The 27,694-nt window shown below is 40.1% G+C and overlaps 1 protein-coding gene across 2 annotated transcripts in view; it reads left to right on the forward strand.

Annotated features, from left to right (window-relative positions):
* The window catches only part of LRRC63 (leucine rich repeat containing 63), a 739,268-nt gene that overhangs the window by 235,980 nt on the left and 475,594 nt on the right, over window positions 1-27,694 (forward strand). For both annotated transcript variants that reach the window (XM_044071581.1, XM_044071580.1), the window contains exon 4: window positions 11,900-12,058. In XM_044071581.1, coding sequence (XP_043927516.1) covers window positions 11,900-12,058 — 159 coding nt within the window. The remainder of the gene's footprint in view (window positions 1-11,899; window positions 12,059-27,694) is intronic.

A 27,694-nucleotide genomic window follows, 5' to 3' on the forward strand; every position in this document is an offset into this window, starting at 1 on the left:
GTGGAAGCAAATGCTGAAGGTTTATGGCTGACTTAGTTTGCAGATAATTGCAAGTTGGGGGTTATCACAGACTCCCCTGCAGACACTAACATTCTTCAAGAAGGGCTATCTCTGACTAACAAATGGTGCCAAAGCCATGGTCTTAAACCCAATGCTAAGAAATGCATAATTGTACCATGCAGGCGGTCAACCATCCCAGCTAATTACCATGTAGATAATACACCTCTAAGAGTTGACCCACTCATCAGGGATCTTGGTACACACATAGACAGTAACCTTACCTTCAACTACCACGTGGCCACAGTGGTGAGGAAATCCTTTTATGTTGGGCAACTTATAAGTAAGGGCATGGAATGTAGGTCTAAAGAGGTCATTATCCTACTGTACTCCACCCTTATTAGACCAATCATAGAGTACAATGCTCCCTTTGGTGTGCACCTGGCCAGGCATTTGCAGCAGCTAGAGTGACCTCAAAGATTCCTTACAAAAAGAATACAAGGTGAAACAAACCTGCCTTATGCAGAGCGCCTTAAAGCACTTTCCTTCTACTCAGCCTGCTATAGATTATTGAGGGGGTGATCTATGCCTGGCTTACAAGATGTCCGCAAACCCCACACTTACGAATCTCCTACATACTCATAAGTCAAAGAGTACACGAAATATAAGGTTTAGGGACCTGAATTTTGTCTGTGACTTAAACAAAACATGCTGGAGAGACAGACATGTGTCCTAGAGACTGCCCCTCATATGGAATAAGTTTCCCATCCATGTAAAACTGAGATTGTCTATTACCTTATTTAAGCACAACCTAGACATGTGGATGGGAACAGAAAATTTACACCGGGCCTGGCACCCATTTCCCTTATGGATTAAGGTAGCTTATAAATGCCTGTCCCACAGTATCCTATTTGGATACAGGACATTATTATTCTTTCGGGAAAACTTGGCTAGGCTTAGAAAGGTCCCCTGGGTCATTAGCCTAGTAACAGTCTATGAATCTACTAAATGCTGGTGTTCACAGTGTATGACATCTGCTTCTTTCTACTGGTATATTACTTTAGTGGTGGGGTAGGATATGGTACCTGAAACTAGAGTGCAATTCTGCCAATATTTTTGTACAACAGCAGCCCCTAGTACTGTAATTGTTAGTAACACTAATGTAGCTATTCATAACTTCTAAAATGTTGCTGGATGGTAAGATGCTTTTAGAGCTGGCATTACCCAAAACCAAAGAGAGAGACTAGGAAAGGATTTGAGATATTTAATGCTGTGGTTAGGTCCATTGATAACTATACTTTAGAGAAATACATCAGTGTTACAGTTTCCCTTGTTAAAAATAATCAAAGGGTATTTTCCTATCCTACACAACTTGTGCTACTTATTTTTTTGACTGTACCTAAGCAATGTCTTCTTATGCAATCCTAGGAATGCTGTTATTCTTTCTGCTACTCCAAGAAGCTATCTACTTCCAATCGTGATGTGGGAAATAAACTAATTGCACAGCATTTCTAGATTATCATCTCAGCTAGGTGAAGATTATACTATCATCTTTTGTTCATCTTTTTTATTTACTTACATAATTGTATAAAGTATATATTTTTTAACTTTAGTCACTTACTATTCTTTGTTTTTCCTCTTAGATATTTTTATTAATGATTTTAATTTTGATTGCATTTCTCTCAAATTTTGGAGGTTATAATTTGATTGTTAGCTTTTTATGCATTGGACAGTGACTGTCCTTTTTTCTTTTGTACAACATTATAATATTGAAGATGTTCATTATTAGATCTCTGTTGTAATAGCATAAAGCTGTTTGTGGCACATCCTGCCAAGGATATCACTCGTCCAGCCAGTATGCTAAAGCTTTTACATGCCTTCCTCATGCACCATATCCACTTAAGCACAAGATCATGCTAGTATAAAAAGGATGGGTGCCAAACTTCAGAGCTTTCTTTACACTTAGTAATCTTAATCAGATGTGTCATCTTCTCAGCATTTTCAATGTCAATGGTTGTCTTGTAACTAAAGTTTTATGGGCAGATATGTACCTCACTGGGGGCCTTCCTTACTTTTTTCATAGTGCCTTACATTTGTCAGAAAAGGGAAAGGTGCTTATACCTAAGAAGATGAGACCCTGAAGGAGGCTAAAGGATAGGATTTTGTTCATAAAATCTTGTTAAGGAAAGTGGTAGCTGGGTTGCTCTTGAGGTCCAGACATTTGATTCCTCCAAGGCTATCAGAGAGTTGAGGCCCCGAAGAAAAAGACCCAAGAGACTAAGCATTTGTCTTCCCCATCAACTCCTTCCATTTTGAAAGGGTCCCAGGAAGACTAGTATAACTTTGCCCATGGTTTCTTCATGGCTTTGCAGACTTTCCATTCTTTAACTCTTGTGTCTTTTCAGGCTAAGAGGAAGAGATATCCATCCTCCTATGAAGAGGAGGGACTCTCTGACACTGAGAAGCAATGTCTTATTTATGTTTCTGAGCTCTCTCCCCTATCCCTTATGAATCTGATTCAGAGAATTATCTGTCCTGACTACCCAAATAAAGAGATTTATTTTTCTGACACACTTAATAAAATGAAAAGCATTTTCATATGAGAGGGAAGTGAAGTTTCAGAGGCAAAAAAGTGATATCATGACTCCTTGAGTTTGGACTTCCCCAACCTCGTAGCTATTCTTTCAGTAATGGGGGCTTTGGAGGATGCTTCTGTAGACTCACAGCCTCCTGCATCTAGGAAGGTACCAGATTCCAATAAATTCCTCTTTAGGAGTTCCATTACTAACCTTAAAGTAACTTCTATGGTAAAGGATGATAGATATAAACCTTTAGTTCTTCTAATCATATCTCAAATGAGAAACACTGCAGGACATTTGACAGATATGGGAAGAAAGTGTATGTTTCTTCCACATTAGGTTTCAAGGAAATCGACTGACAGATCCATATGACAAATAATCTGCTTTCTTTTTTTTTCTGACATGTAGCAGTCTGTACTCTGTAACTAACCTTCCACTTTGTCAGACTTGGTGTCTTCTGCTAGAAGCATAGCTAGGATGAGATGAATGGGGTGTGATTGACAGATCCATTTTTTTTTTCAAGCTACTCACATAAGCATGAGAGCAGGCAGTAGGGCTTGAGAGTGTTAAGGACCTGGTGTTCCTCCTTAAGAGAGAAGGAAGGAGATTAGAGAACAGACTTTTCTGCAGTCACACATAGGCATTAGGACCTGGTGCTTCTCTTAGGTCCTTAGGAGGGAAGGAAGGAGTGCCAGAGTTTTTTTTTTTTTTGCCACATTATGGAGTGGTGCTGGGTACCATATGTCCAGCTACAGCTCTGTCTTCTGCTTCCCAGTTCACGAAACACTCAATAAAAGGTGCATATGATGCAGTGGATACAGTGTCAAGGGTTGCTCCAACAGGGTAAGTGATGAACAGGCATGTGTGGGTCACATTCCAGAGTTTCCCTGTGGATATCAAGGCACAGAGATTAAATTTCCCTTGGAAAAAAATATTTTCTGTTTGGGAATTCCTGTGTGAAGGTCCCCAAAAGATTAGAGGAAGTAGGCAAATTAATGCAGGGAGTGGAACAGCTTTTCTTTGACATGTCCAAAGGTACCACAGAAATTACCCTTCTAGCCCTGGGCTCTTCTTTTTGAAGCTTTCAAACTAGGTCAACAAAAATCAACTAAGTAGTACAAAATAAGTTTATAAGTTCTAGTTACAGCATTCAGGCCCCTAAAGCCATCAAGAATTGCTGTGTCTACTAAACCTAGATCATATGCATAGGATCTAATCCATATATCTAAGTGTTTAAGAATTAATAAAGATTAAGACTTCTTTATATTCAAAGGCAGTCAGCTCCACAGACTTGGTAGTTTCTGTGTAATGTATAAAACTCTTGTAAAAGTATTATAAGACTTAATCTTGAACATACAGTTACTGTGTTTTTGAGTCATAGTGTTATCATTAATATTGAGAGTGAATGTGGCCTATAACATCTAATTTATAAATAACTTGTAGCTGAATATTAATTTCCCTCTTAAATATCAATAATGGATCATAAAGAATTTAAGTTGTACCATCTTTCTTTATGTTTATATATTTAAGATCTTTTATTGTTCTTTTTTTTTAGATTTTCTCTGAACCCTCTCAAGTTTAACCATATGCTTGTTATAAATGCAAAAATCATTATTGTTTTCAAAATTGGCCTTATTTATATATGCTTTACATAATTCAGCTATATATCTTTCTTCTCTTAATGAAACATTTTTATCATTAAGCCTAGTTGTCTCATTGCTGTTACTAAAATAACATTAACGTGCTTAGTAAAATCCATTTGGAAGTAATTAATATTCCCAGATCTTTATAATCTACTTCAGATAAAACTTCCTTATGTAGCATTATTGTGGCAAAAGGAGTAAAAAAAGAAAAAGAAGGGATCCAAGTGTCTTCCCAGCATAAGAAAATGATTACCTCTCAACCTCATCCTTCTTGTCCCCTACCTGCCATTCTCACAAATTAGCAGGCAATTTTATTTGCTCTCTGCATCTCTGGAGGCAAATTGCAACAGAGTTTTGGGGACTAAAAATAATTAATCAGGTCTGCAAGTTAATTATTACTTTATATTACTTATTACATTGTATTTTTTGTATTCAGGATACACATACACATATTTCATTATATATGATTCACTCTATATCTGGCTTTAAACTAGGAGCTGGTTGCCTTAAAATATTGCTTGCTCAATCAATCCATTATTGAATTCAATTATTGAATCCATTATTCAATTACTTGGTTATGCAGTTAGTATTTAAGAACTGTTTGAAAATGTGTTTGTGAAATCTGAAGAAGCATGCCTGTGTAGCATGTGAAAGCGCTCATTTTATTTTGTTTTACTTCGACATTAAATACTGGTTTATAACATCGTGGTGGTTGTGTCCAGTTTTGGTTTTGATTATACAGTTGACCTGTGGTGTTTTTCTACCAAGATGTCAGATAAGTAGGGTACTTCAGGTTTTAAGCATTGTACTTCTTGTAAGGACAAGTTACCTAACAGTGATTCTCATGATGACTGTGTATACTGTTTGGGAGTGGCCCACCTTTTGGTGCAGCCTCCATGTGACATTTGTCAGAGTTTCAGCCAACGCACACTAAATGAGCACAAAAATAAACTCATTCTGAAAGGGTTACTGAAGTCTGCCTTCTCAGAGGCCATTTCTGCAATGGAGGTCTCAACCCCTCCTTCTAAGGACAAAAAGAGATCCCACTCTGTTCCTTCTTTACCATTGGGTGATCACAGCAAGCCTGGGAAATCAAAGGTCCCTAAGTTATCGTCGGAGCATAAATCTGTCTCTTTGGCTCTGTCTTCTTCGGCTCTGACCATCTCAAAACCTTCAATACCAATGCCTGTTTTGGCACCGGTCCTGCCTCCCACACTGATCATAGACCTTACTATGCCTATTTTGACTTCCGCACCTGTAACCACTTTGGCTCAGGGCACACCTTCGACTACGCCGTTAGTTTCCATTTTGGAACCGACCGTTTTGGCTCCAAGTGCCATTTTGGCCCCGAGCATTGTACTGACCTCACTGTTTAGAACAAGATGTGGTGCATTTTGTAGACCAACTGTTGTTAGCCAGTTGGATTCCCTCACTTCCTAAGACCCATCCACCTGCAGGACTTGGGTTACCTTATTCACAGACTCCATCTTACACTCCTCCTTTGACTATCTCGGTTCCAAAGCCTTTTGCTCCGACATCTTTCTTGGAACCCATCACCTCAGCGCCTACAGTGCATCTCACTCCAGCTCCAAGTTTGTCCCTTTGGTCCTCGGTACCCGCTGAAATGGTCCTTCCTCAATCTGGGGATTGGGAGATGGGTACGTTGGCCTGGGGTACGTAACCGCCTCCCTCCTTGGTTCCATCCTCAGCGCTGATGGCTGCATCCATGCTGATCATGCTTGAGGCTCCATCCGTGGGGGCAGGTTTATCAGAGCAGGGTGCAACCCTGGTCCTGAGGTTGTCTTTCTCGGTTCTGGGCTCCCATCCATCTTTTGGTGGGCCTGCTTTCTGGGCTCTTGCTTCTGGCAGCACTCCTTTGATGTCGGAACCCCAGTTTTCACCCCCTGAGCTACAGCTGTCACAGTCCACCCCCCAGGACACCAGGCAGAGAAGCTGCAGGACACCCCTGTTCAGGGTACCCACTCTTCCAAGTCCTCCTCTGAGACCCCCACTGAGAAGTCCCCTCGAAAGAAGACATGCAACAGGAAGCACATGGACTCACCCGAGGAGTCCTTAATGGAAGACATGGATTACGATGATGGTGAAGGTTCCCCATGGTCACCTCCAGATGATGTCTCCTTTGGAGACATCCTGGAGATATTAAAGCAGAGAGGTGACTGGAAGCCTTCCAACCGTTTGTCTGAGGAGTCCGTGTTCCTGCAGGCTTTTCGTGCCGGGCTTGGAAGAACCCTGATTCCATTGAGGTGATCCCTTGGAGACCAGACAAAATTCTTTCCCCTCCTGAGGAGAACCTGTATTAGTCCAAAGGGTTACCAGTTGATGCTATAGTGGTGGCGGCAGCCACAAAAAAGGACTTGGCTGAGGAAAGTCCCACCATTCACCTGCCCAACAGGGAGTCCCAGGCAGTGGACAGACTTGGGAACCATGTTTTTGCATCAGGGACCTTTGCCATATGGTCCCTGAATTATTTACGAAGCTCCAGAGGGACTTGATCTCCAAACTCTCTGGGACGCTCACAGGACAGTTGTCTAACGAGGTCAGGGACAAAGTGGCCTCACAGCTCACAACCCTGGAATCAATATCCCACTCATCCATGAGGTTGCTGTCACATGCAACCGAAGGGGCAGCTAGAGCAGCAGGTACGGGCACTATTATGAGGCGTCATGCCTAGATGCGCATTTGTGACCTCATGGACCCCTTCAAGTCTTCCTTTCTGAATGCTCCCATCGAAGCTTCGTCCCTTTTTGGCTTCAAAGTGAAGGATATGCTAGCCAGGTGCGAGCAAGATGGAAAGACCATGTCTGCCGTAGGCGTACAGTTTTCCAACCCTCAACGTACCTTCTCCAGGAATCAGATGAGTGGAAAGATGTGGCATAAGAAATCTCAGAGTCCCTTCCATGCTGCACGTGGTGATGATGCTGCCAGAGGCAGAGGGGGTAACAATTCCGGAAGATGCCCTTATAGAGGCAGAGAAGGTCCTCGTAATCAGGGCTCCAGGGATTTCTTCTCTGGACAGCCTTATCAGCTCTCCTGAGGAGCAGCCCCATTGCTTACCTCTGGAAGCAGTCAGGGGTTGTTTCTCTCTGCACCACGCTGCCAGGCAATCCATCACCACCGATCATTGGGCGCAGAGCATTATCACCAGAGGTTACACCATTCCCCTTTCTTGTCAGCTAAATTTCCCAGTCAAAGGGAAGAAGTAGCTTTAGAGATTATAAAGCTGTCTCAAAAAAGAGTCATCCAACCAGTCCCAGCAGACCAATGCAGATCCGGATATTATTCGAGATTCTTTTTGGTGCCAAAAAAGATAGGGGACTGGAGACCCATTTTAGATCTCAGCAGCTTAAACAAGTCTGTTACCCAAACCAAATTCCAGATGGTCATGGTTCAGTCCATTCTCCCCTTTTTAAGAGAAGGTGATTGGATGTGCTGTATAGATCTCTGGGATGCGTATTACCACATCAAGATGGACAAACGCTCCAGGAGTCTGCTTCGCTTCTGGCTAGGAGCCAGTCATTATCAATTCCGTGCCCTGCCATTTGGTCTCTCTACAGCCCCCAGAGTGTTTATGAAATGCATGGCAGTGGTAACAGCTCACTTGAGACTAAAAGGATTCCAGGTGTTTCCATATCTGGAGAACTGGTTCTTTACCGCCCCCACCGAGCATCTTCTGGTAACAGCACTACATTATACTCTCTCTCTGGCAAAATTGTTGGGAATAACGATACATTGGGAAAAATCAAACCTTGTCCCTACACAACAAATAGAGTTCATTGGAGCAGTGTTCAACACTCAGTCCTGTCTGGTATCACTCCCAATTCACAGACTCCATCGATTGAGGATTCAACTCCGGGTGATACTCTCACAAACAACAGTTTCTGCAAGGGAAGTTCTTCTGGCCCAGGGTTCTATGGCAGCGTCGATCCCAATAGTGCCTCTAACAAAGCTACGCATGCAGATTCTGCAATGGCTCCTTCAGTGTCAATGGTTTCCAAACTATCACACCCTCAGTTACCAGATTCGAATAACCAACTCCTGCAAACAGGACCTGCATTGGTGGATGAGGCCAGACGTAGAACTTTGGAGTCGTCCATTTCAATCTCCTCAGCCCACAGCCATTGTGACCATGGATGCTTCCCTGATCAGGTGAGGGGGGCCATTTCCAGGGAAAGACTGTCCAAGGCACATGGTCCACCTCAGAGGCCCACCTGCATATCAGTTTTCTGGAACTGAGAGCTGTGCTGTTAGCGTTGCAGGCCTTCCATTCGGCTCTCCCTTTTGGGACAATTGCAATTCAATCAGACAGCATGTCAGTAGTCTGGTATATCAACAAGTAATGAGGAACCAAGTCCTATCCCCCAACTTGAGAAGCCATGAGAATTTGGCAGTGGGCAATAGCTTCCAACCACTTTCTAATAACACCGCATATCCCGGGGAGCTCCAACGTGATTGTGGACAAGCTGAGCAGATGCATCCTCATGCCTCACAGGTGGTCCCTCAACCCCGAGGTGACATCAGCAATCTTCAGCCACTGGGGCCAGTCCTGCTGCAATCTTTTCACCTCCCCATCAAACACCAAGTGCAGCAGTATTTTGCCCTACTTCTCCCAGAAGGGCAGTCATTGAAGGACCCTCTGATCCACGATTGGCCCACGGGACTTCTTTATGCTTATCCTCCCATCCTTCTGATCCCACAATTTCTAAATAAAGCTCTTCGGTTGAGATGCAAGGTGATCCTCATAGCCCCATTCTAGCCTCGACAAGTTTGGTTCCCCTTCCTTCGGCCTCACCTAGTATACCCACCGTGGATTCTGGACCCTCTACCAGATCTGATTACTCACCCCCAAGGGTTGAGTCACCCAAACCTGTCCAGTCTCAAGCTGACAGCTTGGTTTCTCCACTTCCGCTAGTAGCCAGGCAAGCTAATCTCTCCTCGCCTGTTCGAGACATCATTCTGGCCTCTCATAAACCATCCACCAGAGGACTATACCAGGATAAATGGAAATGATTCTCCATCTGGTCCAAGGATAACATGCTAGACCCATATTCGTCTCCAGTTACTGCAGTACTTCAATACTTGGCTAGGCTTTTTGATAATGGAGCCTCTGCCTCTACAGTATGAGTACATCTAGTGGCAATTTCCAACTTCCACAATGGTATAGATGGCACCCCTCTTATCTCTCTATGCATTTGCAAGGCTTTCCTCAAGGGGACTTCTCATATCAGGCCTCCTGTCAGACAGCCCGTGGAACCATGGAACCTCACTCTAGTCCTTCAGTCTTTGACTCAGAAACCTTTTGAACCTGCTGTGCAGTGTGACCTAAAGTTTTTGTCTTGGAAATCCTTGTTCTTGGTAGCCATCATGTCTGCCAGTAGAATCTCGGAGTTGCAGGCATTGTGTATCAAGAGGCTAAGAGATACATAGACAAATGAGATTTTATTTAGACAGGACCAAACCTTTCTATAAATCTGAACAGCTTTTCATCTCCTGTTCTGGGCCCAGAATGGGAGAGGCTGTTTCCAAGGTTACTTTATCAAAATGACTAAGGGACTGCATATATTTCATCTATTCCCTCAGTAATGCACCTATGCCAAAAGTCAAAGCTCACTCCAGTAGATCTATGGCAACATCTGTAGCTTTCTATTCCAGGGCTTCCATGGATGACATCTGTGCAGCAGCTAGTTGGGCTAAGACTCATACCTTTATCAATCATTACAAATTGGACTTGGTCTCCAGAGGGAGAGCTGCCTTCGGCTCAATGGTACTCAGGAATGTTCTTCCATAACCTCAAGGTAGGTTGGGATTCTGTTCCATAAGTGATGAATGGAAAGAAGATTAACAACATCAGATAAAGAAGTTATGTCTTACCATAACGTTCCATCTGTGTTGTTAATCTTCTTTCATTCATCACTTCTCACCCTCCTTCCCCCTCCAAAGGCTCCTGGGGGATGCTTTGGGTCTAAGTGGTGCCCTAGGGTAGTTGCGCAGAAGTAGCCTCAGCTTTACTTCCTTTTGTCTAGCAAACTCGATCTGAGGTAACAGGGAGAAGGGCATTCTGGATAGAGACTTAGCTCAAGAGTTTTTTTGGCTGGCGCGAGCTTGGTAATAGGCCGACTCGGTCCCGAGGGCTCGGAGCCGAACCCATCATTGATGAATGAAAGAAGATGAACAACACAGACAGAACAATATGGTAAGACATAACTTCTTTTTAAGAATATGATGCAAGTATTAGAGGAATCTATGAAATCTGCTACTAGAAATCATATATGAGTAAGTGAAAAAGATTTTCTAGTTGCGGCCACAGTAAGAACCAGGACTCTTTTAACACCAGGATGCCTCTGGCTCTACAATATTTGTGTGGGGTGCTATCCTCTGGCCTTGGCCTTCCTAAATCTTCTATCAATATTCATTTGTTGGCCATATCTGCTTATCCTCCCTTTCTACTCTGTCTCAAGTTAAGCATTTTTTGAACAGAGTTCTTTATATCCAAACTCCTAGAAAACAGGAGGATCCTCCTTGGGATCTTAATTTTGTTTTGGAAAAACTAGCACTTTATCTGTTTGAACCAGTTTGTTGAGCTGATTTGAGGTTCCAGAATTGGAAAACAGTGTTACTTAATTCTCTGACCTCTGCAAGAAAAGCTCTATGAAAATAATCTGAAGCAGTTTTATAATCTTGTGGTAACTCGGAGGTACAAAATAGTGGCCATATGGTACATCTAGCATACACAATTCCCAATTCACAAAGCCAATGACTGCCCTGCTTTTACACCAATTCTCCATTTCTATTACCTCTTAGAGTACTTTGATCTAATGAACAATTTCTTCTCAGCATATATAAACCCCACAATCCTCTGGCCAAAGTCACTACTTGTACTCTGTCACTAAAAATGGAATGCTATCCCTTTGCCAATTAGATCTAAATTTAACCTCTCCAACTTCAAACCACCTCTAAAACACTACCTAAATAAAACTTTGCTCTGCTCCTGTACTACTCCATGATGAACTAGTTCCTCCCTTCTTCCACCATCAGCTTTATCTATTGAGTGTCCTTTTTCAGCTTGCTATATCTGTCCAAATATTTGAACTATGTATGTTTACATTCACACTGTATGAACTGAAGCAGAATTTTTACTTTATTGATATGTCATTCTTCTTTATTAGGCTTCATAATAACTTTATTTAACTGTAAGCATATTATGTCAATTTGGAGCTTTTCTCCCTAAGCCTGTGAGATATTATCCCAGTCGGACTCCTCATTAAACAAATGTCAAATAAAAATAAGTAAATAGTGAGAGCACTTAAATTGGGCTTTATAGTCAGCACACTCCGGCTGTACAGTTATCCTGTTAAAATATGCTCCTGCCACACTTCCTTTCTTTTTTTCTTAATTGATAATGTTTATTAGTAGCTTTTGTTTTTTGTATTACTTTCAACTTTGAACCTTTGCCCTTTCACATTCTCTCTGACAACTATACAGTGATTTAATTTTGAAGTAGTATTTTTTGCTTGGTTACAATTTTGATGCACTATTTTAGCAAAATATGTATGTGGGTGTCAAGAAATACGTGTTTAGGCTTTACATAGATGTAATAGTATTTTGGAAAGCTTGATAGTAAATATGTTTAAATGAGAAACTTCCCATTGTCTTTCATTACAGAAATGGCAGCTTTAATTAGACAGCATGCAAAAAGAGTAACTTTCAAGGAGTATGTTGCTGAAGATGAAGGTGCAGATAACCTGGAAGAGTCTGATGCTGCACTGACAACAGACAGGGGCAGAATTACAGACAAAGAAAGTTCCTTTGCAGAATGTGCAGGTGAGTTTCAGTAGCAAGCTTTGATTTCTAAAAAAACATGCATATGTGCATCTTTGAAGTTTGTGAAATGAAGATGATGTTTCATTTGATTGAACAGTTTGAAATTAGTCTGGCTATCAACATATTTGCATAAGTCACACGCGGCAGTGGTGCTGCGGTAGCGTTGTCGCCTCACAGCAAGATGTCCCATTTGATTCTCAGCTAGAGCGTCTTCTGTGTGGAGGCATGCGTGAATGAGCGTGCCTTCATTGAAGGTTGTTAGTCAGGGCTGGTAACTCGGCACGTAAAAATCCACTACCAAACTTTAGCAGACCGGAGTTCCGCTGTGGCGACCCCTAACCGGGATAAGCCAAAAGACACAACAACACTAATTTGTACCACACAGAATAGAATCTCATTTGTAGTACTTTTCCATTTTCTTTGCTTCAATGTGTTTTTTTCCATTTAGTAAGGCATTTTATGCTGCAATATTTTATTTTTATCTTACTTTATTTGTTTGCTTACTGGGTAGTAGATTGATCCATCTGGACTCCTTTCAGCGGTAGCCTGGGAGCTTTATCTGTTTATGTGACTTTCTCAGAGTTACGTAACAGACAAGTGGAGGAATTACTGTACCGAATGCAAAACTTCTTATGCTTTGTGTTAACTGTGCATGTGTTGCAACATAGTTCTCCATCACAAATGGACGTCTGTACAAAGTATGACACAGAAGAGCATATCTGCTATACTGTCTAAGAACTGTAGTCTCACAACTCCAAATGCAGTTCTATGCTTAGAGGTGCTGATTGATGTTTAGGATGATGACTGACATGTTGACAGAACTGTAATTCAAATGCATTCTGTGCATCAAGATCAACTCAATGTTACTTACAAGCATTATTTTGATTTCCTTCCAGATCATGTGAAATTTTGCTTGATCTAGAGTATATTCTAGATTAAGATGTGGTACTACTTGGTAAGCCTGAGCAGTTCATTGTATTTTGCATTTGCAATTCACAAACATAACAGCCAAATGATATCAGAAAGAGGATGATAAATTAATAACAACTTCAGCCATTGGCTCTCTCCCAAGTCCACATAATGACTCAGGAGATGATGATACTCTAGAAATTCTCATTTACGGGCATCCTGGAAATTCTTAGACAGAGAGGAGGCTGGAAGTCCATTTCCCCTTCTGATGAGGAGTCCGTGTACCTAAAGGCTTTTGGGTCTTGACCTTCAGCCATCTGGGTGTCTCCACCTTTCAACGAACTGATGCTTAGTTTGTCAAAACGCGTGGGAGTCTCCAGATACAGTGGAGCCTGCCCCTTGGAAGCCTAACAAATATAGCACCTCCCCAGATGACAAAACCTTTTTAACTAAAGGAGTCCCTGTAGATGCTATGGTGGTGGCGGCGGACATGAAGAAGGAGCTATCTGAGACCTCCACATCTGTCCATCGCCCGAATAAGGAGTTGTGGACGATGGACAAATACAGAAAGATCTATAGCAACATCAATGAAAGTCATATTACTTCTGGAGTATTTGGTGGCATGACTCGAACCTTCAAGACAGTGAAATATAGTCTAATAATAGAGAAATTCAAAACATAATGTTGGTGAAAACACTGTACTTTTGCTTGCAAACAACCTGCAGGACAAAACCTTTCAAATCCATAATAACAACATGCTATTTGAAAAGGGAACACTTAATAATGGAGTATCTCATGGCTCAGTCTTAGCTTCCCTCTTATTCTCTCTATTTGTCAATGATATTACTCTAGACTTACCTAACTACAACAGAATTATGTATGCAGGTGGTAATATTCTTCTTTTTCTAGCCAGCAAAATCCTTAATTCCCTGCAACACATAGCAAAGACACAATTTACAGAGCTATGCAACTGGCCATATAAAGATAAACTCCAAATTAACAGTACCATACCAAATGTCATGCTTTTCTCTACCACCAAGAAACTGGCATTCCCTAAATATAATACATTTCCAGAACTTAAAAAGTAACATCAGCCCTAATGTTGCACAGTAGAAATACCTCTGTGTAATATTGGACCCCTTTACTGTTTTTCAATAATCACACAAACAATGTTACCACCAAAGTATTGTCACAATTCCAATTGTATTATAAACCTTCACATATTTTCTCCCCAGCAGCAAGAATGGCCGTAACCAAAAATGTCCTAATTCCTAAATAGAATATACCTTACCCCTCATAGCCCTTCACACTTCATAAAACACCCTGAACACTTCAAGTAGCTGAAAACAAAATATTTAGATTTGCCTTCCTTGCAGAGAATAAATGTCACATTTATACAATAAGACTCACCAGCTGCCTTTTACTAACAGAGCCACATCCCTACATGGTACTCTATTGTTTATAATTCTTGGCTATTGTCTTCCACTTTAGACTACAACAAGTAAGGGAGCAAAGCTGCCCACTTAGAGGCAGCCAAGAATACTCATTCACACTAGTCAGGCCTATGTTCAAACTAGCTGTTGGTTAAAAAGACTTTTCTAGGATAGGATCAACCATGCAAAACCATCTATCCGCTGAAGTAAAAAAAAAAAACATAAAAACTGGTATCATTCAAGATGGCTTGTGGGTAACATTTGCATAATGAATCTAAGGCTATCTACTTTTGAGGCACTGGAGAATTTTTGCAGCTTATCAAAGCATTTAGCCTAGAATTTATTAAACACAACTTTGTGTGTGTGTGTGTGTGTGTGTGTGTGTGTGTGTGTGTGTGTGTGTGTGTGTATATATATATATATATATATATATATATATATATATATATATATATGGGTCTACTGCTTTACATTGAAAATACACTTCTTCGAAATAGAGCAGTAGACCCTACACTTCAGCGAAAGTCTACTTAAACGAAAGTGCACTTTCACTGAAGTTTAGTTCCTCGGGCTACCCCCCAAAAAAACACTAAAACATGTTTTTGCAGGCTGTGTCCCCCACACCCCCCCCCACACTTAAATATACCAACTCCGAGATCGCACTTCAGCAGGGAAAAGGGAATATTCCCATTCCGCGCTGTAGTGTGACTGCCAAAGTCAATGTTTGAAGTTTCACTACTTCGAACAAGTAGACTCGGTGAAGTGGTGTTCGAAGTGGTGAAACTTCGAACATATTGAGGGATCCTGTATATATATATATATATATATATATATATATATATGTTTAAATAAAAAAAAATATAACACCTTGTAAATACTTTGAGAAGTATTACTGCTGCCCTTTTACTGTATATATAATTACCACTATGTCTCACTGGATCAGTCTTGAAATTGTGTATTGTGTTATATTTTATTGTTCAATACTTTTTATGCAAAGTTCAAACCATCTGTAATTGAATATTTATTACTGTACTGTATTTTTCTATTGTACACTTGTGCCTAGGTCATCATCATCAACCCCCCCTTTTTCACATTTTATACATGGGCTCAGGGTGTCAGGTCACTTGTCACCATCTTTCCCTATTCATTTCCACTCTCCTACCTTCTTTGACAGTCATGTTTGACTGTTGCAGGTCTTCTGTCATAAAATCTATCCACCTCTTTGCTGGATGGATGCCCTCATTTCCTCTTCTCGTCTTCCTGTCTGTCCCAAATCATCTTCGCCAGATTGTTTTCTGCTTTTCTGCACATCTGCTCAAACTACCATTATCTGTTCTCTGACCTTTTCTGTAGTTGGAGCTACTTTGGCTTCTGCTCTTATGTCCTCGTTATTTCGTCTGTCCCACAGTGTGCTTCCTAGCACCCATCTCAGGCACTTCATCTCCATCACCTCTAGCTTCCTCAGCTGCTCTGCTTTTACTGCCTAGTTTTCTGTACCATACAGTGGTATTGGTCTCACCACTGTTTTGTACACCATACATTTAAGCTTCTTTGGCATTCTTCTGTCATACACTACCCATGGTACTTTGTACCAGTTGGCTGCAGCCCCTCTAATTCTAGCTTTGACCACCTCATTCAGACTTCCCTTCTCCTCAACCACCCCTCCCAGATACATGAAGCTGTTAACCTGTTACACTGTTTTCTCCACTATCTTAATTCTCAGCTTCTTCTGATTTCCCCCATTTGCTGCCATTACAACTGCTGAATTTCTTTCTCAGAGTCTGCCTGTAGTGCCACATCGTCTGCATACAACAACTTTGTTGATCTGTCCCCTCTGGCCTGTTTGCTAATGTAGTCCATCACTAGTATGAATAGCAGTGGGCTCAGAGCTGAAGCCTGATGCCCAGCCACTCCCACTGTGAACCCCTCTGTAAGACAGAACACTGTTCATACTTGAGTCAATGAGTCCCTGTACATAGCTTACACTAGTTCTACCAATGTATCTGGAACTTTTTAGCACTGCATGACTGCCCAAATTGGCTTTCTCTGGGCCTTGTCATATGCCTTCTCCAAGTCTAGGAATGCGCAGTTGGACTCTTTCCTCATTTCTAGCTTTTTCTCAAGTATCTGACTTGTACCAGGTCATGACCGAAAAAGGTCATTAGACCAGCTCACTAACCCAGTTATCAAATTGAGAACTAAAATAAAATATCTTAATTAATTTCAGTTATGGTGCTCTACACTAAATTTCTATGCTGAGAGTTTTCTAAATGATTTAAAGGAATCTGGCCTAAAGGCCCTTACATGTTATCATGTGATATAGCTGTAGGACTAGAATTAGTAGATTTAAATTGCTGTTCAAATATATGTAATGCCATTGGCAGCTGATGACTTCAAAGTAAGGGTGGGGAGTGGCAAGAAGCAACTGTATGGGTGAGGCTAATTGGAATGGGGTGAGGCTGAATTGTGACAGGTCAGTAACCATTACCTGGGATCAAACAACACATGGGGGTCGGTCACTTTCATCTACAGACTATGTCCGTATCCACTCATTCATGTGACTTTACTGACTATACACACCTTAGACGTCTTAATGTAATTAACCATACCAGTTTTAGGTAAAATGGAGCATTAGACAAAGGACTCCATAGAGCCTGCTGTCATACAGTAGTCTCTCCTATCTTTCAGCAATATCTTCCCCCTCTTTCCTCCATCCCTGCCCTTTACCAGCCAGATACTTTTTTCCTTGTTTCCACACTTTGTCTTACTTTTTGCATTTTTGCTCCATCCTGACTTTACTGTAATAAATGTGGAGAAAGTAACTCAATTAAGTTCGGGCCTGAGGCCCACTAGACCTCCAGAAGATACAGAGTTCTAGATACTGTGAGGTACATCTTAAGGAAGGAATTCAGTCTAGTCTTATTTTAACATTCATGTAAAATAGACTGTGTGCAAAGCTTATTATTTAAATGTAACAAAATAGTACCTCTCAACAGACTAAAAAGACAAATGCTTGCAAGGGTATACCTGGGACTACTGCCTGCCTCCTTACCCCTTTAAAAAGATTGTTACTTTCTGTGTATTCCCCTAGTGTACATAAAACCATAAATGGCCTTAGATATACATTATGCAGCTGAAGATTTGAGGGAAAAAAGTAAAGCACCTTGATAAAACTCACATAGAGACAGGGAATACATTCAGCCTCAACACAAAAGAAAACTGTAAAAACCACAACCAGAAAAAGATGGTAACACTGCTCACTGTGCCAATAATCAGCTGCTCTGATGTCTTTCCTGTTCATTTCTCAACTGATGAGTCTTGGATCTGATCTCAGATCTGACTTTACCACTTTTTACAGACTTAAGATCCATAGCTTAGGCTCTTTGCCTTACCCATAATCTCCTCCTGTTCCTCAGATCTTGTTTGCCACTCAGAGTTTAGATGTGATTTGTTGGTTCAGGCTTCTATTCAGCTAAGTGTTTTATATTTTTTTCTTCTTGAAATCTTTAGATATTTTTTTTTTCTGGTTTAATGGTCTAATTTTCTACTAAGTTCCTTCCCTTTCCTGTATTTATTTAAAAGAAGAGAAAAAAAAAACAATTTTTTCTCCTATATGCCGCCTTCATGTCATCTGTGCTTCTTTCATTTTATTACTAATTTTATGTAGATCTTCTTACCATTGCTGGTATTCTTCTCTTATAAAAAACTTACACCGATCTCCTTTATCTTAGTGTAATCTTTATTGTACCATTACTGGTATTATTTTTTGTGCTTCTCTTTTTTTTTAATTACAGAGACTATGTTAGACAAGCCTACAGATTTTAAGTAATGTGTGACTTGCAGCCACAAGATGCCAAATTCCTATTCCATTTAAAGTGTGTATATTGTTTGGAGGCAGCTCGTTTAGAAGAGAATTGCTCTGTTTGCATGGCATTTGGTCATTGGGCTGTGAATGAATGTCAGAACAAGCTTGTGCTCAAGGGTCTTGTTCCTTCTGACTCCTTGAAATCTGCATCTGGAACTTCCCCATCTGGGAAAAACTCCATGGATAAGCACAAGGGAGACAAGTGTGACAGGCCCAAAGGAAAGGGCAGGGAGACAAGGAAGCAATCCCTGATTGCTCTTGGTCATCTGTTTTATCTTCAGTGTTTGTACATCAACAAACAAGGGGTCCAGGGAAGTAAATATTGTGGGAAGAAATAGCCAGAGAAGTGTTATGGCTAGGCTTGTATAGGCCCTAGGGCCAGTAGCCTAGTACCAACCTATGAACACACCCCTACACCCTGTTTCAAGAAGCGATAAGAGTGTGATAGTGGGCAATATCTTCTAACTGCTTTCTGTTATCAAAGCACATACTGGAGAAGACCAGCAGTCTTGTGGACAGGCTGAGCAGAGCTATTCCGCTACCTCATGAGTAGCCTCTCAATCCAACTGTGTCTATACACATATTTCATCATTGGGGCTGACTATGCTGTGATCTTTTTGCTTCTCCCATCAATTCCAAGTGCAGCAGGCTCTTTACGCTGATCCCCAGGATCCCCAAGAGGTGGTCTAATCTATGATTGGCCTTCCAGTCTCCTATACACCTTCTCACCAACTACCCTAATTCCAAAATCCTGCAGAAAGCATTACAATGGAAGATCATGGCCATTCTCATTGCCCCTTTTTGGCCTCAACAGGTGTGGTTTCCCTTGCTTTGGCCTCATCTAGTACACCCCCCCCCGACTGCTGGATCTGAATACAGATATCCTGTTTCATCTGTCCAGAATGCCTCATCCAGACATCAGAGCCCTAAATCTATGGCTAGTCAGTCCAGGCTTTCATCCCAAGTGGTCCATATTCTTACTTCTTCTTAGAAACTGTCCACTAGGACCATTTACAAAAGTAAATGGAAAAGATTTTCCATTTGGGCTTCACACAGGAACTCAGACCCATTTTCAGCACCTATATCAACAATATTAGATTTCCTTGTTTCCGTTTTTTATAACAGTGATAGTCATTCAGCTGTCAACGTTCAGCTGGCAGCAGTCTCAAACTTTCATATTGCAGAGAATCTCAATTCCTTAGCTTCACTTAAGTTGTGCAAAGCTTTCCAGAGATATACTTTTTATCTTAGACATCCACTGATCCTACTCCCCCTTGGGACATGAGTATCTTGTTACAAGCCTTGACCCAACCTCATTTTGAACCTGCTGCCAAGGTGGACTTAAAATTTCTGACTTAAAAAAAAAACTTTTCCTGGTAGCAATTTCACCTAGAAGGGTGTCATAGATACAAGCCCTGTTTTGCCAGTGTCCTTACATTATCATCCACAAGGACAGAATTTCTTTATGCACAACCCCCTCCTATTTGCCTAAAATAGTTTCACAGACCACTCAAAGTATTAATCTAACAGTCCTCTTCCAATTTTTTTTTTTGAATAAAGGATAATACAAGCTCCATTTATTGGATGCACACAGACAATTACATTTCTACCTTCATTAAATGAAGCCTTTTAGGAATTCAGATCAGTTGTTTATTTCATATTCTAAAGCCAAGATCAATCAAGGCATGCCAAAGGTTACCTTATCTCCCGTGTATATAAGCAAAAAGGTTTGGGCTTACCTAGACCAATAAAAGCACACTCAACAAGAGATGTTTCCACTTCTTCAGCCTTCTTTTCTAGGGCCTCAATTGATGACATTTGCGCTGCTGCCACCTGGTCTAATGTTCATACCTTCATTTCCCATTACAAAATTGGATTTGTTTACCAGGGATAGAGTAACTTTCAGTTTTTCCATCCTCTGGAACATCCTTCCATTAGACCAGCCATAGAACTAAGTAGCTGGGGACTCTGTCCCATCAGTTGAGGAATGTATAGAAATAACATAAGATATTAATGTTATGTACTTACCATAGCATCTGAAAATAGTGGCCTAATTCAGATCTGAGGTGGGATCCAAGATGCATCAGTTGAAGAAGGATAGAAACAGACAACAGATCTATTATTAGGATTAAGTACATAACTTTCATTTATCACATACATCTTGCCAATACAACCACAGGCAGCTATTTATTATGTACAATGCTGATGTCTGACTGTTTCGGAAAGTGAAAAAATATGGCCAGCTTGCTACTTTTAGATACACTGTAACTCCTGCTCTACAAATACAGTCATTTTAATCACACCTAGCCCTTATATCCATCAAGTACAGCCACTTTATTAAATGTCCATAACTCAGATGTTTGTTTTAAACATAGCCACAGTAAAGTATTCCAGTTGGCTTCACATAAATGCACTCTACTTCTGCAAAGCAAAAAAAGCCGAGCAAATTACTGAAGAGTCATTCACTTATGTTCACAAACTGTAAGTGTACCCAGCAATTTGTTGACTGTGCCCACTTCAGATGTCTCATTATGATATAAAACAGGCTATAAAATGTATTACAATTTTGTTTCACACAAATTGTAGCCATAACAAAGCATTCTAACATACTTCATAGTCCTGCAAAACCAGAATAATGACTAGTTAGCATGAGCAAATGGCAGCAATGTCAGTCACTGTCATTCACAGAGAGCCATCATACCAAATAATTTTAACAAGTTTGTTGACTGTGCACCTATCAGATGTCCTACTGTGATAAAAATAATGGTCATGATAGTGCACTTCATCTTTCTTTCATATAAACATTAGCCATAGTAAAGTAATTTGCTTTTAGTCAGCATCTGTTTAGTTGACACAATTTCACTAAGCAAATGGTCAGCAGGTGTACAAGATCGAACAATTCCTGGGTGGGCTAGGGGAATATGCTCTTTTCCCAGGATTGTGCATTTTGAAGCTATTATATATATATATATGATTAGCAAGGGTGTATGGTGAGCAAGGCAGCTTGTTGATCTGCGAAAAAAGAATATTTTGTTTCTTTTTTTTGATCTTTTAAATTTGCATGTGCCAATGTTATTTATGTTATTGCTTAGTGCTTGCACAGTGCAGTGACATTTATGTTTTTGATGCTTAGCTGTTAACATTAGGGATGTCAGTATTTGGGATTGTTGATCATGATAAGCAGAGCTATGTAATGTATATGTGTGTGTGTGTGTGTGTGTGTGTGTGTGTGTGTGTGTGTGTGTGTGTGTACATATATATATATATATATATATATATATATATATATATATACACATACACATAATATGTACATACACACACACACACATACATATATATATATATATATATATATATATATATATATATATATATATGGGTCTACTTCGTTAGAACGAAAGACCACAACACCAAAACCCACATCATCGAGTCCAAAAGGACGAAACCCCGGAACACTGAAAAATGCAAAATTCAAAATCCCGTTATTACGGGATTTTGATTTAGTGCTGTTGGTGTTCCGCTGTAGGTAAGTATGTATGTGAAAGTGTATTTGTGAGGAGTATTGCTGTGTGTAAGTGTGTGTTGTGACTGTGGTGTGTGTCTGTGAGGGACTGCAATGCGTGGGTGTGAGTTTGCCTTGTGTGTCTGTTTGTGCGATCTCGGAGTTAGAATATTACAGTAGGGGGTGGGGGGTGCAGGGAAGCTTGCCTATCTCTAGTGTAAGGTTGTGTGTTTGGCAGTTTGGGGCAGTTGTGTGGTGTTTGTGTGTGTTTTGCAGTTACGCGGTTTTCGGTGTTCCGGGGTTTCGTCCTTCTGGTCTCGGTGTTGTGGGTTTCAGTGTTGTGGTCTTTCGTTCTTACGAAGTAGACCCATATATATATATATATATATATATATATATATATATATATATATATATATATATATATATATATATATATTCATATCGATAAGTATTGACACAGACATAAATAAACAAATATGTTAGTCTACTTTTAGCTTAGACAGTAGACATAGACAATAACCCTTAAATATTTCCATTCTTTAAAGAATTTCCATTCCATATCCCCTTTTTTGTTTGTAGTCTGAACCTTTACTAAATTGCATTGCTAAATTGCATTCATGAAGAAGTCACATAACATAAAACATAAATATTGGTACCTCTCCTGTAAATATACAGCTATAATACTATCACTTCAGTCACTACATATGTTCACTTATGCTGCAGCCCCGTTGTTTTAAACAAAGATGCAATATATTTATAACAGCTATATTTACATGTATTGAATGTATTATACTAAATGTGTCATATGTACAATAATACAATGAAAGTTTAAGTCTTTAGAAAAATAATTACTTTAAAGTGGCCAAAGAGTCTATAAAGTCCATGAATATTACTCATCTCTTGATCAGTCTTATGTATCTAAAATATTGAGTCACAGTGGGTCAGTCAGAAACTATGATACTGTTTGGAGAGACAGCTGGCTGTACAGTAAGACTTCCACCAGTACTGTTCAGCCAGCTACTGTTTTGTTTAGTTACTTAAAATACTGTAACTGGAAACCAAAACACTTGTATATTCTCTTATCCTTCCTCTGTTGACACACCTTGAACCCTTGGTCATAATGGAAAATATGCCAGCTAGACCACCTTCTCTTGCCATCCTTATAGCAGTTGGTATACTCAGGCAATGCAAGCATTTCATGATGTTCATAGATAATGATCTTTTACTTTTATTTACAGATAATGCTTGCCACACTGATTAACTAGGAGAGAGTACAGACAGATTTAGAATCAGCTAGATGACATCATCAACTGCTTGTGGTACTTGCAAGTACTTGGTCAAATCTATGGCCACACTCACAAACACAGCCTGCAGGCATCGTTCACCTACACCACATTCTATACATAATCACAATAAACTATCTTATGCTGAGGCACTAAAAAAATCCTTGTCCAAGCTTTAACAGCACATTAGGTGCAAGGCCCAGCATATGCTAAGCAGATAGTGCTTGATTGATTAGATCCATTTGAGGAACATACCTCCTTTGGGATGTTGCTTACAGTATTTACAATTACCAGGAAACAGCACCTCCTAGACCAATTACATCCAAGCATTCATCATACTCAAATAGAAAATACAAATGATTGGTGACTCCATAATTAGATACACAGATTGTATACTCACATAGCTGAACAAAAGCAAGGTGACAAGTCAACTGTCTCACAAGAGCCAAGGTTGCTGATGTTACAAGTCTTCTTAGGACCCTCAAAAATGAAAAATGTAATTATGACATGCTAGTGGTCCATGTTTGGATAAATAACATGGTTAGCAGAACCAAAAGGACATGGAAGGAGACATGACAGAGCCCTCCAAGCATGTCACAAATGGAAGTAAGATTCTAGTTTTGAGTGGAATCCTTCATCACCAAAAGTGATACAAAGGTTTAAAGAAAAAATGATTGGCTTTAACATTTGACTAATTATCCACTGCCATATTAGGGGGATCCTGTATGTATCAACATGGGATGAAATGTTTGACAACTGTGTGTGTTTTACCAAGGATGGTCTGCACCCTCTCATTCCAAGACTTACACATAATGATGAAAGCTTTTGCTGCTTCCACTGTGTCTTTTTTAGGTAAGGTCCATGTAATAGCCCTTTCAACATAACCTCCAAACAAATCTACCACTGGCCTATATCAGTGTTGTTCTTAATGCTAGAAGTCTAAACAACAACCTGTTTGACCTTGAAGCCCTCCTGCATTTGGAGCACATCCATCATTGTGTTGTTACACAGACCGGCTTTATTTGCCAAGAGAACACTCCCTCAATAATTGTGTTTTGTGCTTACCATAAATTTAGACCTGATGGAAACTGTGGTGGCATCTCCTTGTTATGGACCACATTACCTCAAAACAAATACCTAGAGACTCCGAAGAGGAGCTTTTAGAGATTCAAATCACACTAAAAAAGATTGACTATCAAATCCTTGCAGGATATGTAACACCATCCATGTCTCCTAAAAATAACATAACATTCCTAGATATTCTTTCTAAATATTCTTGACAAACTCCCAATAAGTAGGAATGCTATTATCCTAGGTGCTTTTAACTACCAAATGATTAACTGGGGGACATGTAGCACCACTGTGGGATATGCGCAAAAATTCTTAGTTTATTAACAAGAATTCCCTGGACCAGATTGCAAATGAACCCACTAGAGAATAGGCTGTACCTGACCTTGTCATAACAAACTTAACTTCTGTATGCACCATCCCCAAAGTATCCCCTCATTGGTCATGTCATACCACAAACAAATAACCTTTTCTATCAAAACCTCCAAACCAACAGAAAAAAATCACAGAATTCAAAGATTTTAAATGTACAAAATGTCTTAAAAGTCTGTGATGACATCTCTAAACTTGAGTATAATGGTAATATCCAAAATGTCGATAATGTTAAGAGTTACACAGAAAATTTCTACTTGCACGTGAACAAATTATCAAACTGTCTGTTCCACTAAATCCAAGCTAATGCTGATCTTTAAAAGCAAACTTCTAAGGTGATCCTATAGAATTAATAAGCTATGTAATAAAAAGAAACTCTTAAAACTATAATAGAATGAATGATACCCAAACTAAGGAGAACATTAATCTAAACCCACCTCTCCCAACCATCAGTAGTTTGGCTTTGTCAAGGGTAGATGCTTTCTAGTGAATCTTGAAACTTTCTTTAAGAGTGTTACCCAAGCTGTTGATTGTGGTGAAGCTGCTCACACAGTGTACCTTGACCTTTCCAAGGCATTCAATACCATATCACATGCAAATATAATAAACAAATTCACTGAACTCCATTTTGACCCATATGTGATTAGGTGGTTAACCAACTGGCTTAGAGATAGAACTTACACTGTGAGAGAGTGTGTGTGTGTGTGTTTGTGTGTGTTTGTGTGTGTGTGTGTGTGTGTGTGTGTGTGTGTGTGTGTGTGTGTGTGTGTGTGTGTGGAGGGGGTATCCCATGACAACATGAAAATGGAGTCCCACACAGATCAGCTCTGGGACATCTGCTGATTAGCATCTACTCATCCAATCTCAAATTATCAAATTAAACTTCTCTGTATAACAAAGTTCACAGATGATTTTGACGAGTCATTGTCATCAAGTCCCACTCTGATATAAATACACTCAAGCAGGAGCTTGTACTTGTCAATAGCTGGTTTACTGAAACTGGCTCAAGCTCAATACCAAAAATTGTAACTGTGTAGCATTTGGTAAGCAGCTTCTAGCCCCTACTTACAGCATAACTAACACACCAATTCAAAATGAAAATGTCGTGAGAGACCTGGATACATAGGTGGATAGTTCCCATTCATTTGACCACCTCATTTTCACAGTAGTTAGGAAATCCTATTACCTTTCACAGCTCATAGCTAAAGGTATATCTTCTAAAACTAAAGAAATCCTTACCTCCTTGTATTTTGCATTGATTAGACCCAGTTGAGGACAATACCTCTTTTGGGGTGCTGCTTACTAAGTGTATCAGGCAATTGGAGAGACCCCAAAGGTGTGTAACTAAAAAGATCAGGGGCTTAAAACCTAACTACCAGGAAAGACGAAACGCTTTATACCTATAGTCAGTTTCATATAGACTCCTTACGGGCAACTTGTGCTATAATGGGTCAAGTAGTTCAAGACCTCTTATACCATGATAAATCAAACAGTCCAGCTAACATTAGGGCCAGAGACCTAAATTTCCTATAGCCAATAAGTAAGATTAGAAAGTGGGATAGATTTGTTATTTAACACTTAGCCATTCACTGGAACAAACTCCCTCTCCAAATTAAGCAGTGATACACAGTGCCCTTTTACAAAAAGAGCTAAACAGTTGGAATAGTATTCACAAATTCACCCCTGGTATAAGTGGCCTAGCCCTCCTTCCAAAGATAGGCAAGGCCAAGGGATGGATATTAGTAAGACAGAAATGGCCACATGTCTCTGTTGGCTTGTAACTCCTATGATCTTGTGAACTAACAGGTCATGCTTTAGAGTCTTTCTGAAGGCCACCAATGATAGACATTAGGAAGACATTGGGAATCCAAATTTCAACAATCTTGTCTATCAACAACTCCACTATGAGATTCATTTCTATTTCAGCGATGATGCAATAAGGGCAGCAAGCACTGGCATTGTTATTCGTCATCATGCCTGGCTGAGACTTTTCGATTTTGCAGAATACTTTAAACTATCCTTTCTTAATACCCCATATAATGCATCATGCTTTTTTTGGCTTCAAGTTAAGGATACCCTGGCAAAGAATGAGCCCCTCAACTACCTAATGTATTTGATTTAAGAAATCCTAGCACAGTTTTTTTTCCCTCTTCAGACAGAAACCCTCAAGGCAAAGAGTCAGCTCTAATGGACAATGCTCCAAGAGCAGAGCAATTCTCTGACATACCCTTTTAGCTTTCCAAAAAGTTTGCCTACTTGATCCCTTCTGGAGCCAGTTAGGGGATACTTTTCTTTTCACCTTCAAAACTGGATGTTGTCACACAAGATTCTTGGGTGAAAATAATCATATCCAGAGGCTATATTATCCCTTTCATTCTGAGCCCACCCCACCTTTCAAGGCTCTTCCAGATGTTCCATCTATCCAAAAGGAGCCACAATGCCAAAATAATTTTTCAGCTGCCACAAAAAAAGAGCCATCCAAGAGGCCCCACCAGACCAGATCAGAAATGATCTGGAGTCTATTCAAGATTCGTTTTAGTTTCCAAGAAGAATAAGGATATCAGGTCCATACTGGATTTCAGTCAACTGTACACTCATGATATAAAGACTAAATTACAGATGGTCATATTGCAGTCCACTCTTCCACTCCTCAGGAAGGGAGATTACATGTGCTCAATACTATTTCATGATGCCTACTACTGTATCAAGATTGCAAATCACTCTAGAAGGTACCTTTGCTTTTGGATGGGAGCCAGTTATTACCAATACCAAACTTTTTGCCCTTTGGTCTCATCACAGCAACTAAGATGTTCTTCAAGTGCCTAGCTGTATTAGCAGATCATTTCTAACTGCAAGGATTCTGGATGTTCCCATACTAAGATGACTGGCTAACAGCAAATACAAAGGAGTCTTTCATTCTAGTAAGAGTTTGTTTGCCCCAGTTGTGTTGACCCTTAGGTATCTTTATAATTGTGAAAAATCTCAGCTGGAATCATTGCAATCTCTGGGATTCTATTTTGCCATCTGGGCACAGTTTTGCAGACACCAAAACTTGCAGAATCAAGGCTGACTTCTCTTCATCTTCAAGGAAAAATTCTCAATTTAAACGATGCATCAGGTTCCCTCATTCTGAAAGTGGGTTCCACTGACAGTTTCAATTACTTTAGATCTCTACACCAGATTCTAGAAATTCAATGG

Source organism: Protopterus annectens, chromosome 5.part0 (genome assembly GCF_019279795.1).
Source record: "Protopterus annectens isolate FY-2018-M chromosome 5.part0, PAN1.0, whole genome shotgun sequence".
Taxonomy (NCBI): domain Eukaryota; kingdom Metazoa; phylum Chordata; order Ceratodontiformes; family Protopteridae; genus Protopterus; species Protopterus annectens.